This window comes from Oncorhynchus tshawytscha, linkage group LG25 (assembly GCF_018296145.1).
Source record: "Oncorhynchus tshawytscha isolate Ot180627B linkage group LG25, Otsh_v2.0, whole genome shotgun sequence".
Classification (NCBI taxonomy): domain Eukaryota; kingdom Metazoa; phylum Chordata; class Actinopteri; order Salmoniformes; family Salmonidae; genus Oncorhynchus; species Oncorhynchus tshawytscha.
This window is the reverse complement of record NC_056453.1, coordinates 7,928,090-7,946,027: the sequence shown is the minus strand read 5'-3', so window position 1 is coordinate 7,946,027 and position 17,938 is coordinate 7,928,090. Positions and strand designations below refer to the sequence as shown.

At 41.5% G+C, this 17,938-nt stretch overlaps 1 protein-coding gene across 3 annotated transcripts in view; it reads left to right on the top strand.

The window, feature by feature from the left end:
* The first annotated feature begins 2,411 nt into the window (after window positions 1–2,411).
* The window catches only part of LOC112224153 (unconventional myosin-Id), a 124,148-nt gene continuing 108,621 nt past the window's right edge, over window positions 2,412–17,938 (top strand). Inside the window, exons 1-2 of one of the 3 annotated variants that reach the window (XM_042305907.1) lie at window positions 2,416–2,999; window positions 3,205–3,297. Coding sequence is in view for 2 of the 3 variants with exons in the window: in XM_042305906.1 (XP_042161840.1) it covers window positions 2,905–2,999 (95 nt within the window). In the remaining variant the exon portion in view is untranslated. Of the gene's footprint in view, window positions 3,000–3,204; window positions 3,298–17,938 lie in introns of all 3 variants that reach the window. The other 2 variants (XM_042305906.1, XM_042305905.1) reach the window with 2 other exon arrangements.

Genomic DNA, 17,938 nt, shown 5'->3' with positions numbered 1-17,938 from the left:
AAATATAAATGCAACATGTAAAGTGTTGGTCCCATGTTTCATGAGCTGAAATAAAAGATCCCAGAAATGTTCCAGTCGCATAAAAAGCTTATTTCTCAAAATAAATTTGCTCAAATTTGGGCCAAGTGAAATCCATAGGGCCTAATGAATTTATTTCAATTCAATGATTTCCTCCTATAAATTGTAACTCAGTAAAATCGTTGAAATTGTTGCATGTTGTGTTTATATTTTTGTCCAGTATAATATCAAGACATATTTAGTTTTGAAGAAATTATTTGTCCTCTGAAAGTGTAAGAAACATTGCCTTGTGCCTTGTAATTCCATTACAAAACCCCACATCTTTAAGATATTTTCTCATTTCTCTCCCTCATGAGGAAGGAGGATAATGAAAATTGACTGTAGTAACAAGTAGAGGTAGACCTACCAATTCGTTAAAGTATTTTTACTGATATCAAGTTTGTTTATAAATTACTATGTGATTAAAACTCTTAATTCTGTAACCAAATCGGTAAAGGAATTACTGTAATTTAATTAGCTACAATGGGAAATCGTAGTAGTCATAAACCACAGTTAGGTCACCTGCTACTGTCCTCCAACTGGCATACTGTTATGTTCCGCTAATAACTTTTTTTATTTGCTTTTTTTTGTCATCTGGTGGTCACAGTGAGACTGTGAAAACAGTTTGGACAACCCCTCCCTCTCAGTCCCTCTCTCTCTCTCTCTCCTGCTCTCTCTCTCGCTCGCTCTCTCCACTCATGTCACCTCTCCTGGCTATTACTGACACCAACCACCATGATACCTACCCTCTTTCATTTACTGTAACAAGAATCCTCACCCACTGAGCACCGACCGACACCGGACATCCATGGATGCTACAAAGTACTTGAAATTTGGCCAGTCCTCCCTGGCAGAACCATTTATAGACGTCTATGTTTCATATGTTTGGACAGAAAAGTATAGTACAACAGTATAGTACAGTAAAGTACAGTAGAGTATAATGTACTGTATTATACTGTACTGAACATATCTACTGTACTGTAAGGAACTCTACTCTGTGCTTTGTTGTGCTGTGCTGTACTGTACTGTGATGTCCAAACTTGTGAAACATAGACGTCTATGATTATTTCAGATTTGGTCTGGTCCGGAACAACCAAATGTGGTCTTGTTTGGGAGCAGAGATCAATACAATAATAGCCAGTGTGTGGAATAACCAAATATGCAAAATAAGGATATTGCATATTTCTACCTTTGTGTACTTATTCAGGATACATCACCATAAAGAGAATAATATTAATATCCATAATTATGCATTTCTGTATAGTACAGATCAGGGACCCATGATGTAATTCTGTTACCCGATGTAAAATCCACTTCGACTACTCTAGTACAATATCCAAACCATGTGTTTTTTTCAAACTCTAGGTGTCATGTCAAAGCTGACACCCCATTCTTTCTGCAGGCAGCTTTTCATCTTAATTCAAAGCTATGAGTGCATAAAAAAACAGAAAAAAAAAACAGTTACCAAACTTTGCATTTGCACAGTTATTCCAGGAAATGTGTTTTTGTGAAGATTTTTGTGTTCAATTGTTCAAAGTAGTTCTTGTGCATAGAGTTGGTTTGTTAAGCTTTTAAGTGAGTGGTTTTTGTTTGTTCACTTTAAAATGTTTGCCAATCGGATTCCTTTACAGTGGAACTGCCGAGAGGCAAAAGGCACCAGTAAAAATACTTCCCGACTGTGACGTTCAGAGTAAAATGACGTGTTAGTTGATACTGTATATCACTAAGACAGGCCTTCTGCATTTCAATACGATTACAGTACAGTAGTAAGATATTATAAATTAATACCTCTCTGAAACACAAGATGGCAGACTAGCGTGTACAATTGCCATTAGTAGGCAGATTGCAGCAGCATCAGTGAAGTGATAAACCAGATTGTACCGCAGCATCAGCTGTCTCTCGTAAACCTATGTATTGAGTTTGAGTTTGGCAGTGTTCAGTAGGCCTACTTCCAAGAAACTAGAAGTGTTTTTGTCATATGTTCATCCTCATCACATACATGGTCAGATAGTGGTCCAAATTCTGTGACAGGGAGTTGAGTTAGTTTAACAATTTGTTATATCTTTATTAGGCTATGTCTTTTTACATCTTATTATTTTTTGACACACACAAAGTCCCCAATGTCACAAATGGTAGGCCTGCATGTAAGATAAATTGTAGGCAATGAATGTTTCCTTATATGGTATCATTATAGGGCATCGTTTGAGGCCATGACCGTACCTGCATTTTCTTTGGAGAACTCGTCAAAATGACTCGCCATCCCCGAGAAATGTACTAAACTGTTCACTATTGGTCTTGGGGGATTTGGGTAATATTTTCAAACTTACACACCCGACACGTTCAGAAGGAGGAGCGTCGGGAGGCGGGTGGGATTCTATTCGTATGTATAAAGTCGAGACGAGAAATTCAAGGAAAGGGCTCTATGGATAGGCGTTAGTGTAACCATATCTTCTCGCCGAAAGCAACAAGTCTGGATGTGAATACATATTCTGGAATAACCATTACTTTTTCAAACCGGGTAGAGTAATGAGATAAAAAAAAATTGATATACGTTTTGCTATTGGTTTAGTTTGGCTGTTTTGTGTCGTTTCCTAGCGTGCTTATTTGTTCAGCTTACTCAAAATGAGTAAAAAAAACAACAATGTATGACGCATACTGCTGATTAGACGAACGAAGACCATGCTCATCGATCATTTAGCGCTTGAATCGGTGGACTGACGAGCTCACCATCGTTTACCTGGTGTGGCGGAGGAGCACTTCGCTTCAAAACAGTGAAGTTTTCTTTTATCAAAAAATATATAGATATTTTCCCCTGACCCGATATTTTTTGGGGGACCAAAATACAACATGGCAGAACACGAGAGTCTGGAGTTTGGAAAGGCTGACTTTGTTCTTCTGGACAGCGTTTCTTTGGAGGAATTCATGGCTAACCTAAAGCTCAGGTAGGCAGTGGCGTCCACGGTCGTTCACCTTTGCAGTGTCAGTGAGATATATATATATATATATATATATATATATATATATTAGGCGCAGCCTAGCCTGCTGTAGTCTACTGTAAGGACCAGCGTGGTTCATAAAAATCATGTTACCTTGTATGCTTTTGTTAGCATTAAGACTAAATAATGATACTTGTTTTATTTTCATTAGATTGGACCCGTGTGTTTAGGACTGAGACTGACTAATGTATGAGTGGTTTCCAAGCACCGGAGGTGCTTGAGTGCTTGCTGCTCATTTTGACAGGTCAGAGTTACAATGTTATTTAGAGGTTTGTTGTTGCAATGAACTGTTGCACTTGCAGTGCTACATTCTTACACCACACCTTACGAGAAAATGGTATGAGTTGTTTAGCTTGTTTTGTCAGACCGCCAGTACCACAGCCCGTAAGCTACTATTGAATGAGTGTGTAATTGGAATGGAATCAACGTTCCATTATGGCGTGTACATCTAACAGAGCAACTTTGTTTGTCATAGATGTCCCAGTTATTCATTGTCATTTCACTGTGGGAACAAGGAACAGCGGTTTTATTTCTTGGCCTTTACTACAGGAATGTAGTATCATGTGAGAACTATTCCTCATGTTTTGTTTGCGTACATTTATTATTTTGACCATTCATCCACTGCAGGTCAGACAGAACAATGGGCATTGTTTCCTATTGGAACCTGTTCTGACAGGACACTGAGGGGCATTCCTCTGAGATGTTGTCTTTGTCAGACTGGTAATTCTATGAGCCATGCTGTGTGTGAATGGGGCTCCACCCAGAGAATCAGTGAAAAGCATCATCTGAACAAACAGATCGCCCTAGGCTATTTTGCATCCTGAGTGGTTTCAGTGGGTTGATGCCAAGTATGGTATGTCGTTTGGGAAGGTGAATGTGGTAGAGATTTGAAGTCACTCACTTCCCTGGCCCTCTGTGTGTGTCCTCTGCCGCAGCTGCATGCAACTTTACATGTGGTTTCCGACACCCCCATCTAATGTCAGGGTGGGAACGTGTGGATGGGAGGCATTTTTTAAATGTAATAGTAGGCCTATTCCTGTTTGACTTGAATATGGACAGATTTGATTCTAGTAGAATTCTCCCAAATGCTTTTCTGACAATCCAGTGAAATGATTCTGAACAGTTGTACGGTCGTTCCACCTCCAAAAATACAAGAAAGAGGATTTTGACACCCACCATCTCAGATTGTTCTGAAATCGTTTTTTGTTGTTGTTAGAAACAGATACAATTAGCATTTACTTCAACATTATTTTGTTGAAATGTAATTTGATCTCTAAGAAACTAATTGCACCCAAATTGGCTATTTTAATTTATGGGATTCATATAATATTCAATAAATATAGTAACTAACATTTGATTTGGACTACACTTTTTTCTAACTATGACTTAGAATCCAAAGAAATTGACAAAATCCCACACCAATCCCACCCCAACAAAAAGTATATAGTGTCAGTTTGTCTGTGTCTGACAAGTAGTATGGAGCTGAGGGTCGGAGTATTGTTTCTTCATCCAGTGTCATTTATTCTTTGATTTATTTTTCTCCTGTTCAGAGAAATTAGTCATTGAAGTTGTTAGGTTTATGTCCCATCCAACATCCAGATATTGCCAGTTTTTTTTTTTGTCCCCCCTCCCTCAATGTAAAGGAATAAACAGTCTATGGACAACTCAATGATGTGACTTATAGATTATTTTATATATTTTTTTTTTTTTTTTTCTCGTCAGACACAGAACTGATGCTATATCCATGTGTGGCTTTTTACCATTTCTTTGAATTCCTCATATCTTACTCATTGTTAGAAAAAAGTTTGGGGCAAATCGGTTGTTAGATTCTATAATGATTGCATATTATATGTATGAATCCTACAAATTAAAATGGCCAATTTGGGTGCAATCAGGTAGCTTCATTTCTCAGAGGTCAAATAATAATATAATTCAGCAAAATAATGTTGCCGGAGTGCTTATCTGTTTCTAACAACAACAAAAAAACTATTTAAAAAAATCTGAGATGGTGGGTGACATGGCTTACTGAAATGACCCTGTAGTCGGTTTTGCTGAGCACCTCTTGCCTACATCTGAGAGAAAGAGGTGAAGCGAGAGGTTTATATTTTTGTATGTAGGTCAATGACAGCGTGTTGAATTTGGTCAACACTAATTTTCTACGTGAGGCTTATTTGATAAAAAATAAGTTTCATAGTGGTCAGGTTGTTACGAATGCTCTGATATAAGTGGACACACGTGGCATTTGGTCAACTTAAAAAACCCAGACTTTATATCAGAGTTTTGCCTTTTGTCATAGAGGTAGATAGAGGACTCATGGATATAACCCATTTTCACATGGACATTGCCATTGAGGGCCTCCACCATTTTTTTAAAGTAGTCAACTGGGTGGGGATTCCTATGATTTGGGAGCAGTCAGCCAATGAATATGAACATGTACTGCTTTATAATCCTCAATGGTGCTGCCCATGCTGTCACAGACACTATAATAGCACAGATACAAAGATGAGTCCTGTATCTATCTCTATGGCCTGTTCTTTACACAAATCTGCCCTCTCATTGGCTAGAGTGATCCCACCTGATCTCGCCTTCTTCCGCCTGCCTTCCATCTTTGAGGACATTGTTCGAGCGGTCACTCGAATATCTTGTTAATATAATAGAAAAACTTTGACTACATAAAAGTGCAACTCACACTTATTGCTGACAACCATTTCAATTAAGGACACCTTGAGCTGTTTGATATATAGGAGTAATAGCATTGGGCTGAATTTTAGCTTACAGGGCCATGTTTTAGACTTTTAGGCTTATGGAAAGTATTTATAATGTTATGGTAATGGCAGAGAACCAGACTTCAGGATCTATAGTTTCCTGAATATTCGGAATATAGCTTACCAACAGATCTTATTTTCTAGGTGGCCTCTCCAATATTTGTATCTGCACAAATAAACAAATAACTTGACATCCTGCAATGGGTCTCGTATAATAACCAAGAAAGTGTTAAACAAATCAAAATATATTCTATATTCTTCCAAGTAGCCACCCTTTGCCTTGACAGCTTTGCACACTCTTGGCATTCTCTCAACCAGCTTCACCTGGAATGCTTTTCCAACAGTCTTGATGGATTTCCCACACTTTTCCTTCACTCTGCGGTCCAACTCATCCCAAACCATCTCAATTGGGTTGAAGTCGGGTGATTGTGGAGGCAAGGTCATCTGTTGCATCACTCCATCATCCTTCTTGGTCAAATAGCCCTTACACAGCCTGGAGGTGTGTTGGGTTATTGTCATGTTGAAAAACAAATGATAGGCCCACAAAGCGCAAACCAGATGGGATGGTGTATCGCTGCAGAATGCTGTGGTAGCCATGCTGGTTAAGTGTGCCATGAATTCTAAATAAATCAGTGTCACCAGCAAAGCACCATCACACCTCATCCTCCATGCTTCACGGTGGGAACTACACATACAGAGATCATCCATTCACCTACTCACAAAGACACGGTGGTTGGAACCAAAAATCTCAAATTTGGACTCATCAAACCAAAGGACAGATTTAAACCGGTCTAATGTCCATTGCTCGTGTTTTTCTTGGTCCACGCAAGTCTCTTCTTATTGGTGTCCTTTTTAGTAGTGGTTTCTTTGCAGCAATTCAACCATGAAGGCCTGATTCACGCAGTCTCTTCTGAACAGTTGATTTTGAGATGTCTGTTACTTGGACTCTGAAGCATTTTTGTTCTGCAATTTCTGAGGCTGGTAGCTCTAATGAACGTAACCTCTGTAGCAATGGTAACTCTGGGTCTTCCTTTCCTGTGGCGGTCCTCATGAGAGCCAGTTTCATCAACGCTCTTTGGTTCCACATTGACTGACCTTCATGTCTTTTAAGTAATGATGGGCTGTCATTTCTCTTTGTTTATTTGAGCTGTTCTTGCCATAATATGGACTTAGCCCTATTTTGTAAAAAAGCCATCTTCTGTATACCACCCCTACATTGTTACAACACAACTGATTGGCTCAAATGCATTAGGAAGGAAGGACATTTCACAAATGAACTTTTAACAAGGCACACATGTTAATTGAAATGCATTCCAGGTGACCTACACCATGAAGCTAGTTGAGAGAATGCAAAGTGTGCCAAGTTGTTATCAAGGCAAAGGGTGGCTGCTTTGAAGAATCTCAAATATAAAATATATCTTGATTTAACACTATTTTTGGTTACTACATAGTTCCATATGTGTTATTTATAGTTTTGATGTCTTCACTATTATTCTACAATGGGGTGTCTAAACTTTTTACTGGTACTGTATATACTGAACAAAAATATAAATGCAACATGCAACAATTTCAACGATTTTACTCTTCATATAAGGAAATCAGTCAAATGGAATAAATACTGTAGGCCCTAATCTATGGATTTCCTCGACTCACCTGTACCCCCTCACATTGACTCGGTACCGGTACCCCTTGTAAACTCAGCAAAAAAAGAAACGTCCTCACTGTCAACTGCGTTTATACATGTGTAAATATTTGTATGAACATAACAGGATTCTACTACTGAGACCAACTGAACAAGTTCCGCAGACATGTGACTAACAGAAATGTAATAATGTGTCTCTGAACAAAGGTGGGGTCAAAAAGTAACAGTCAGTATCTGGTGTGGCCACCAGCTGCATTAAGTACTGCAGTGCATCTCCTCCTCATAGACTGCACCAGATTTGACAGTTCTTGTTGTGAGATGTTGCCCCACTCTTCAACCAAGATACCTGCAAGTTCCCGGAAATTTCGGGGGGGAATCGTCCTTGCCCTCACCCGCTGATCCAACAGGTCCCAGACGTGCTCAATGGGATTGAGATCCGGGCTCTTCGCTGGCCGTGGCAGAACACTGACTTTGCAGGAAATCACGCACAGAACAAGCAGTATGGCTGTTGACATTGCCATGCTGGAGGGTCATGTCAGGATGAGCCTGCAGGAAGGGTAGGAGGATGTGGGTCTTCTGTAACGCACAGCATTGAGATTGCCTGCAATGACAACAAGCTCAATCCGGTGATGCTGTGACACACTGCCCCAGACCATGACGGACCCTCCACCTCCAAATCGATCCCGCTCCAGAGTACAGGGCTCGGTGTAACGCTCATTCCTTCGACGATAAATGCGAAGCAGACCACCACCCTTGGTGAGACAAAACTGTGACTTAGCAGTGAAGAGCACTTTTTGCCAGTCCTGTCTGGTCCAGCAACGGTGGGTTTGTGCTAGAGGTCGACAGATTAGGGGTCGACCGAACATGATTTTTCAACTCCGATACCAATTTATTGGAGGACCAAAAAAGCCGATGACAATTACAACAGTACTGAATGAACACTTATTTTAACTTAATATAATACATCATAAATCAATTTAGCCTCAAGTAAATAATGAAACATGTTCAATTTGGTTTAAATAATACAAAAACAAAGTGTTGGAGAAGAAAGTAAAAGTGCAATATGTGCTATGTAAGAAAGCTAACGTTTCAGTTCCTTGCTCAGAACATGAGGACATATGAAAGCTGCTGGTTCCTTTTAACATGAGTCTTCAATATTCCCAGGTAAGAAGTTTTAGGTTGTAGTTATTATAGGAATATTTCCCTCTATACCATTTGTATTTCATTAACCTTTGACTATTGGATGTTCTTATAGGCACTTTAGTATTGCCAGTGTAACAGTATAGCTTCCGTCCCTCTCCTCGCTCCTCCCTGGGCTCGAACCAGCAACACAACGACAACAGCCACCACCGAAGCAGCGTTACTCATGCAGAGCAAGGGGGACAACTACTAGAAGGCTCAAAGCGAGTGATGTTTGAAACACTTAGCGCGTGCTAACTAGCTAGCCATTTCACTTCGGTTACACCAGCCTCATCTCGGGAGTTGATAGGCTTGAAGTCGTAAACAGCGCAATGCATGCACAACGAAGACCTGCTGGCAAAACGCATGAAAGTGCTGTTTGAATGAATGTTTACGCGCCTGCTTCTGCCTACCACCACTCAGTCAGATACTTAGATACTTGTATGCTCAGTCAGATTATATGCAACGCAGGACACGCTAGATAATATCTAGTAATATCATCAACCATGTGTAGTTAACTAGTGATTATGATTGTTTTTTATAAGATAAGTTTAATGCTAGCTAGCAACCAGGCCTAGCCAATCAAAAAGAGTTTTTCTCCTCAAAAGGGCTTTATTGCAGACAGAAATACTCCTCCGTTTCATTAGCTGTCCGGATGGCTGATCGCAGATGATCCTGCAGGTGAAGAAGCCAGATGTGGAGGTCCTGGGCTGGTTACATAGGGTCTGCAGTTGTGAGGCCGGTTGAAAGTACTGCCAAATTCTCTAAAATGACGTTGGAGGCGGTTTATGGTATAGAAATTAACATTAAATTCTCTGGCGACATCACTGGTGGACATTCCTGCAGCTAGCATACCAATTGCATGCTCCCTCAACTTGAGATATCTGTGGCATTGTGGTTTGTGACACAACTGAACATTTCAGAGTGGCCTTTTATTGTCCCCAGCACAAGGTGCACCTGTGTAATGATCATGCTGTTTAATCAGCTTCTTGATATGCCACACCTTTCAGGTGGCTGGACTATATTGGCAAATGAGAAATGCTCACTAACCTGGATGTAAACACATTTGTACACAAAATTTAAGCGAAATAAGCTTTTTCTGCATTTGGAAAATATCTGGGATCTTTTATTTAATTTCATGAAACATAAGACCAACTCTTTACATGTTGCATTAATATTTTTGTTCAGTATATACTGTATGGCTGCAAATATCTTAATAATGCACTAAATCGCAGATGTGGTACATCATTGCTCCCATGTTATTACACATCATTAAATACATTGAGGGGAAAAAATACAGACTGTAGCCTACAACTAGGAAAATATAACTCAAATGAATCAATCAAATGTATTTATAAAGCCCCTTTTACATCAGTAGATGTGACAAAGTGTTATACAGAAACCCAGCCTAAAACCCCAAACAGCAAGCATTGCAGATGTAGAAGCACAGTGGCTAGGAAAAACTCCCTAGGAAGAAACCTAGAGAGGAACCAGGCTCGAGGGGTGGCCGATCCTCTTCTGGCGGTGCCAGGTGGAGATTATAAGAGTACATGGCCATTAAGGCCAGATTGTTCTTCAAGATGTTCATAGGTGACCAGCAGGGTTGTAGATGGTCCTAGGAGTAAATGACAATTTGCTTTTTGAGAGAGCAGATGCTGTAGAGAGAGTGTGGAAACAGCAGGTCCGGTATAATGTAGCACTTCTGGTGAACAGGTCAGGGTTCAATAGCCGCAGGCAGAACAGTTTAAACTGGAGCAGCAGCACAACCTGGTGGACTGGCGACAGCGAGGAGTCATCAGGCCAGGTAGTCCTGAGGCATGGTCTTAGGGCTCAGGTCCTCCAGGTAGGGGAGGGAGAGAGAATTAGAGGGAGCATACTTCAATTCAGACAGGACAACAGATAAGACAGGAGAATATAACAGACTGACCCTAGCCCACCGGCACAGGGGCACTATTGCAGCATAGATACTGGAGGCTGAGACAGGGGTGGGTCAGGGGACACTGTGGCCCCATCCCTTGTACAGGGTCAACCAGGCAGGATATAACCCCACCCACTCTGCCAAAGTACAGCCCCCACACCCCTAGAGGGATATCTTCAGACCACCAAGTTACTACCCTGAGACCAAGCTGAGTATAGCCCATGAAGATCTCCCCCACCGCAGAAGCCCGAGGGGGTGCAAAACCAGACAGGAAGATCACGTCTGACTCAAGTGACGCACCCCTCCTAGGTACGACATGGAAGACCACTAGTAAGCCCCTGTAATCGGGTCAGAGGCAGAGAATCCCAGTGGAGCCAGCCAGGCAGAGACCGCAAGGGCAATTCTTTGCTCCAGTGCCTTGCCATTCACCTTCGCACCCCTGGCCCAGACTACACTCAATCATAGGATCTACTGAAGAGATGAGTCTTCAGTAAAGACTTAAAGGTCGACCGAGTCTGCTTCTTTCACGTGGATAGGCAGACCATTCCATGACAATTGAGTTCTATAGGAGAAAGCCCTGCCTCCAGCTGTTTGCTTAGAAATTCTAGGCACAATAAGGAGGCCTGCGTCTTGTGACCATAGCGTACTTCTAGATATGTACGGCAGGACCAAATCGAAGTGATAGGTAGGAGCAAGCCCATGTAATGCTTTGTAAGTTCGAAGTAATACCTTGAAATGAGCCCTAGCCTTAACAGGAAGCCAGTGTAGAAAGGCAAGCACTGGAGTAATATGATCAAATTGTTTGGTTCTAGTCAAGATTCTAGCAGCCGTGTTTAGCTCTAAGTTTATTTAGTGCTTTATCTGGGTAGCCGGAGAATAGAGCATTGCAGTAGTCTAATCTAGAAGTGACAAAAACAGGGATTTCTGCATAATTTTTGGACAAAACTTTTACAAAGATGGTGGGGAAAAAGCTGTCTTTGAAATATTCTTCATATGTTCGTCAAAAGAGATCATTGTCAAGAGTAACGCCGAAGTCCTTCTGTTTTATTTTAGACGACTGTACATCCATCAAGATTAATTGTCAGATCCAACAGCAGATCTCTTTGTTTCTTGGGACCTAGAACTAGTATCTCTGTTTTGTCCGAGTTTAAAAGTAAATGATTTGCCGCCGTCCACTTCCGTATGTCTGAAACAGAGGCTTCCAGGGTAAACAATTTTAGGGCTTCAACTTCTTTCATCGAAATGTACAGCTGTGTGTCGTCCGCATAGCAGTGAAAGTTGATGTTTTCCGAATGACATCACTGATGTAGAATATATAGTGAAAACAATATGGGTCCTAAAACGGAATCCTGATTTGTCAGAGGACAAACCATCCACGGAGACAAACATATCTTTCAGACAGATAAGATCTAAACCAGGCAAGAACTTGTCCGTGTAGACCAGTTAGGGTTTCCAATCTCTCCAAAAGAATGTGGTGATCGATAGTGCTCCTTGACCTTAGTGCTGCTTTTGACACTAAGGTCTAAAACCAGACTGAAGCGTTTAGTATACTTTAGTTGTCTTCAGGAAGGCAGTGGGTTGCTGCGCAACCGCTTTTAAATATTTTTTTTGATGAATGGGAGAGTCTATATCGGCCGATAAGTTTTAAAAAATCCTGGTCAAAGTTTGGCTTTTTCAAGAGAGGCTTTATTTCTGCCACTTTTAGTGAGGTTGGTACACATCCGGTGGATAGGGAGCCATTTATTATGTTCAACATATGAGGGCCAAGCACAGGAAGTAGTTTAATTGGAATAGGGTCCAGTATGCAGCTTGACGGTTTAGAGGCCACTACTATTTTCATGAATGTGTCAAGAGATACAGGTTTAAAAAACTTGAGTGTCTCCATTGATCCCAGGTCCTGACAGACTCCGGACAACTGAACTTTGGAGAAATACGCAGGTTCAAAGAGGAGTCCGTAATTTGCTTTCTAATGAATGAACATGGAATTGATTTCAATATTTTTTTAAATATAGGCTCAGCCTATACTATAGGCTATTTATATTTTAATGCAGTCATCTCTGTTTTCATTTCAAGCATCTTTTATCCTTCGCTTGTTTGTAACAATTGCAAATACATTGGCAACTATGTACATTGCATTTGAATGGTATTCAGACCCCTTCACTTTTCCGCATTTTGTTACGTTACAGCCTCATTCTAAATGGAATTAATTATTGTCCTTATCAGTCTACACACAATAGTCCATAATGACAAAGCAAAAACATTTTTTTGTTGAAATTTCTACAAATGTACACTGCTCAAAAAAATAAAGGGAGCACTAAAATAACATCCTAGATCTGAATGAATTAAATACTTTTTTCTTTACATAGTTGAATTTGCTGACAACAAACTCACACAAATTATCAATGGAAATCAAATTTATAAACCCATGGAGGTCTGGATTTGGAGTCACACTCAAAATTAAAGTGGAAAACCACACTACAGGCTGATCCAACTTTGATGTAATGTCCTTAAAACATGTCAAAATGAGACTCCACGACCTCCCTTGGGCATACTCCTGATGAGGTGGCGGATGGTCTCCTGAGGGATCTCCTTCCAGACCTGGACTAAAGCATCCGCCAACTCCTGGACAGTCTGTGGTGCAACGTGGTGGATGGAGCGAGACATGATGTCCCAGATGTGCTCAATTGGATTCAGTTCTGGGGAACGGGCGGGCCAGTACATAGCATCAATGCCTTCTTCTTGCAGGAACTGCTGACACACTCCAGCCACATGAGGTCTAGCATTGTCTTGCATTAGGAGGAACCCTGGGCCAACCGCACCAGCATATGGTCTCACAAGGGGTCTGAGGATCTCATCTCGGTACCTAATGGCAGTCAGGCTACCTCTGGCAAGCACATGGAGGGCTGTGCGGCCCCCCAAAGAAATGCCACCCCACACCATGACTGACCCACCGCCAAACCGGTCATGCTGGAGGATGTTGCAGGCAGCAGAACATTCTCCACGGCGTCTCCAGACTCTGTCACGTCTGTCACGTGCTCAGTGTGAACCTGCTTTCATCTGTGAAGAGCACAGGACGCCAGTGGCGAATTTGCCAATCTTGATGTTCTCTGGCAAATGCCAAACGTCCTGCACGGTGTTGGGCTGTAAGCACAACCCCCACCTGGGGATGTCGGGCCCTCATAACACCCTCATGGAGTCTGTTTCTGACCGTTTGAGCAGACACATGTACATTTGTGGCCTGCTGGAGGTAATTTTGCAGGGCTCTGGCAGTGCTCCTCCTGCTCCTCCTTGCACAAAGGCGGAGGTAGCGGTCCTGCTGCTGGGTTGTTGCCCTCCTACGGCCTCCTTCACATCTCCTGATGTAATGGCCTGTCTCCTGGTAGCGCCTCCATGCTCTGGACACTACGCTGACAGACACAGCATACCTTCTTGCCACAGCTCACATTGATGTGCCATCCTGGATGAGCTGCACTACCTGAGCCACTTGTGTGGGTTGTGGACTCTATTTCATGCTATCACTAGAGTGAAAGCACCGCCAGCATTCAAAAGTGACCAAAACATCAGCCAGGAAGCATAGGAACTGAGAAGTGGTCTTTGGTCACCACCTGCAGAACCACTCCTTCATTGGGTGTTTTGCTAAATGCCTATAATTTCCACCTGTTGTCTATTCCATTTGCACAACAGCATGTGAAATTTATTGTCAATCAGTGTTGCTTCCTAAGTGGACAGTTTGATTTCATAGAAGTGTGATTGACTTGGAGTTACATTGTGTTGTTTAAGTGTTCCCTTTATTTTTTAGAGCAGTGTATATAAAAAAAAAATTCAGACCCTTTGCTGTCAGACTCGAAATTGAGCTCAGGTGCATCCTGTTTCCATTGATCATCCTTGAGATGTTTCTATAACTTGATTGGAGTTCACCTGTGGTAAATTCAATTGACTGGACATAATTTGGAAAGACACACACCTGTGTGTGTGTGTGTGTGTGTGTGTGTGTGTGTGTGTATATATATATATAAAGGTCCCACAATCAACAGTGCATGTCAGAGCAAAAACCAGGAATTGGGAATTGTCCCAATTGTCTGTAGAGCTCAGAGACAGGATTGTGTTGAGGCACAGATCTGGGGAAGGGTACCAGAACATTTATGCAGCTTTTAAGGTCCCCAAGTACATAGTGGCCTCGATCATTCTTAAATGGAAGAGGTTTGGAACCACCAAGACAGAGCTGGCCAAACTGAGCAATCAGGGGAGAAAGGCCTTTGTCAGGGAGGTGACCAGGAACCCAATGGTCACTCTGAAAGAGCTGCAGAGTTCCACTGTGGATGGGAGAACCTTCGAGGAGGACAAGCATCTCTGTAGCACTCCACCAATCAGGCCTTTATGGTAGAGTGGCCAGATGGAAGACACTAATCAGTAAAAGGCACATGACAGCCCACTTGGAGTTTGCCAAAAGGCACCTAAAGGATTCTCTGACCATGGAAAAATGAGAGAATTTGGTCTGATGAAACCAAGATTGGACTCTTTGGGCCGAATGCCAAGCGTCATGTCTGGAGGAAACCTGGCCAATACCATCCCTATGGTGAAGCATGGTGGTCGTAGGTGTGGGGATGTTTTTCAGGGACTGGGAGACTAGTCCAGATCGAGGGAAAGATGAACGGAGCAAAGTACAGAGATATCCTTGATGAAAACCTGCCTCAGAGTGCTCAGGACCTCATAGTAGGGAGAAGGTTCACCTTCCAACAGGACCACGACCCTAAGCACACAACTAGACAACGCAGGAGTGGCTTTGGGACAAGTCTCTGAATTTCCTTGAGTGGCCCAGCTGGAGCCCGGACTTGAACCCGCTTGACCATCTCTGGAGAGATCTAAAAATAGCTGTGCAGCGACGCTCCCCATCCAACGTAACAGAGCTTGAGAGGATCTGCAGAGAAGAATGGGAGAAACTCCCCAAATGCGGGTATACCACGCTTGTAGCTTCATACCCAAAAAGACTTGTCAATGGTGCTTCAACAAAGTACCTAGTAAAGAGTCTGAATACTTATGTAAATGTGATATTTCTGTTTTCTAAAATATATAATACATTTGCAAAAATGTCTAAACCTTTTTTTGCTTTGTCATAAATGGGGTATTGTGTTTAGATTTGATGATGGGGAAACCAATGTTATCCATTTTAGAATAAGGCTGTAAAATAACAATGTTGAAAAAGGTCTGAATACTTTCCGAGTGCACAGTATCTGTAGTCAACTTCGTTGTGAAGTTATCGGCGGTCACAGAGAGACAGATGTTTATTTGATTCAATGTTTATCGTAGATCTTCTTTATGTAGGTAAAAAAACACATCTAACGATGGAGGCAATGTTCTATGAGTGGTGCAACTTGAGTAATGATGGTTGTGGGGAAACAGCCAGGATATTTAATTATGTCCCTTACGAAGGTTCTAATGATGAAACCTGGGCCCAGACTGCTTGTCCAGTTGACATTGACTTTGTTTGACTTGAAGTCGGGCAGTCTGGCCTCCGAGAGCACAGTGCCAAGGAACTTCCTAAATATATCCCCAGCAGATGCCCAATCTCTTTGTGGAAACGTTTTGTATGGAAACTGAAATTCCAGTAAAGGTCCTGGGAATTCTGCTTCAACGGACCAGTCCGCAGATAAGGGGCCGAATGTAAGGGAACCATGGCAGATTCTGGAACATCCTTATCTACACATCTCTGGTGGTGTAGCCCACTCAGTGTTCCCCCATATTCATTTAGCACTAAATTGTTGCCGCCCAAAACATAATTTAACAGAACATAAAACGTTTTCAGTGTAACCTCAAATGACCTAAAACAGATATAAAGTATGTAGAAAAAATAATGGAACTATATATTTTTAAATAAGAACTAACAATAACCAAAATAATAACTAGACAATTTTAAAAATGGATTGATTTTGTTATAATGTTTGAGAAAATTAGCTTTAAAACTGCAAATTTTTTTGTTTCTGAGGCTAAGCGGAGGTCCTCTAAAATATTTGGTCGGAATTGTTGCCGTTGGCCACACCCACTACAGTGCTATATGGAACTTTGGCAGTGTTGTTTTGTCTGCAGGAAAACTTTTTGGCAAACCGCTGCCATTAAATATAATTGTTTTCCAAAACAACTAGAGGTGTTTTTTTCCCTTTTTTTTCTTCCTAACAGGAGTCCCTGATTAAATAGCTGATAACTGCTGACATGGTGGAGTGGTTAAGACTGTTGTCTTCTCTCACTGACTCCCAAACCTACATCCTCGATCTAGAGACATTCCTTGGAAAATGTATTTTTTTGCGTGGAAAAACACTTAGAACTAGTGTAATGGTGACCCTGCCCATCACCCCCAGTTGGGTCGGTTAGACTAGAATGTTTCTTTTGCCAGCCTTATCTGATGGTTTCCACCTAATCAAAACATGAAGATGGTGGTGACCCTTGTTGGGGACATCATGACTTAGTGACTGCAGTATTTTTCGTGTAGTATTCAAAGCTACTCTTATTCTGTCTCTCTCTTTGTTCCAATTGGTTTGACCTTTGAACTCCTCTAAGAGGGGATTGGAACAGGAAGGAGTCAAGTATATGGAGCCTGGAGGAGGAAAGCTGCCTCTTCGCATTGGCATTTCTCTTTAACTGGCTTCACATTTAAATGCTTCCTGCATCTCCTCTCTAAGTCTGAATATCAGCTGACAGGGCACAATGTCTTGAGATTTAAAGTCATATGGAAGTTATGATGACAAGATAAAACTGAGAATAATACTCAGATGACAAATAATACGATGAGGAATAGGCTCATATGATTTTCATCTAGGCTAGACACACAACTGGTGCTCAGCTTCCTGCTCAGAGTGGGACTGCATCTGCATGAAAGCACCTCCCAATTCCTCAGGGAGAGTTGTTAGGCATCCCTGGCTAGGGAAGGCTTTCTCTGTGAAATTGTGTGTGTGTAAGACTGTGTCTGGCCTATAGAGCCCAAATGTTACGTACTTGTAGAGTATGTTGCAGGGATTTTGTTGCTAAAGAAATACTTGGGTGGACCGAGCCGTGAAAGCGTTTTTCGGGATGCCTTCAGTGTAAATTTAACCACGCCCCTTGTTGATCCATAAAAAAACTGTATTGTTCCAAACACAACATTTTTTTTAAAATTAACAAAATAAAAAAGGTTGTTTTGAGATATTCATACATTTTTTTTTATTGTTGAATAAATTCATGTGAAAATGTGTATTTCAGAATCAAGACACACTCCATATGTTTGAGCGAATGATAAGGTGTATAATGACACCAAGATCTGTTTGTATCATGTCCGGTTCACGGGAGGAAGAGGCGTGTGTATATATCTGAAAAGGGCCTAAAGTGGCCACTTTTACATGATTTACTCAAA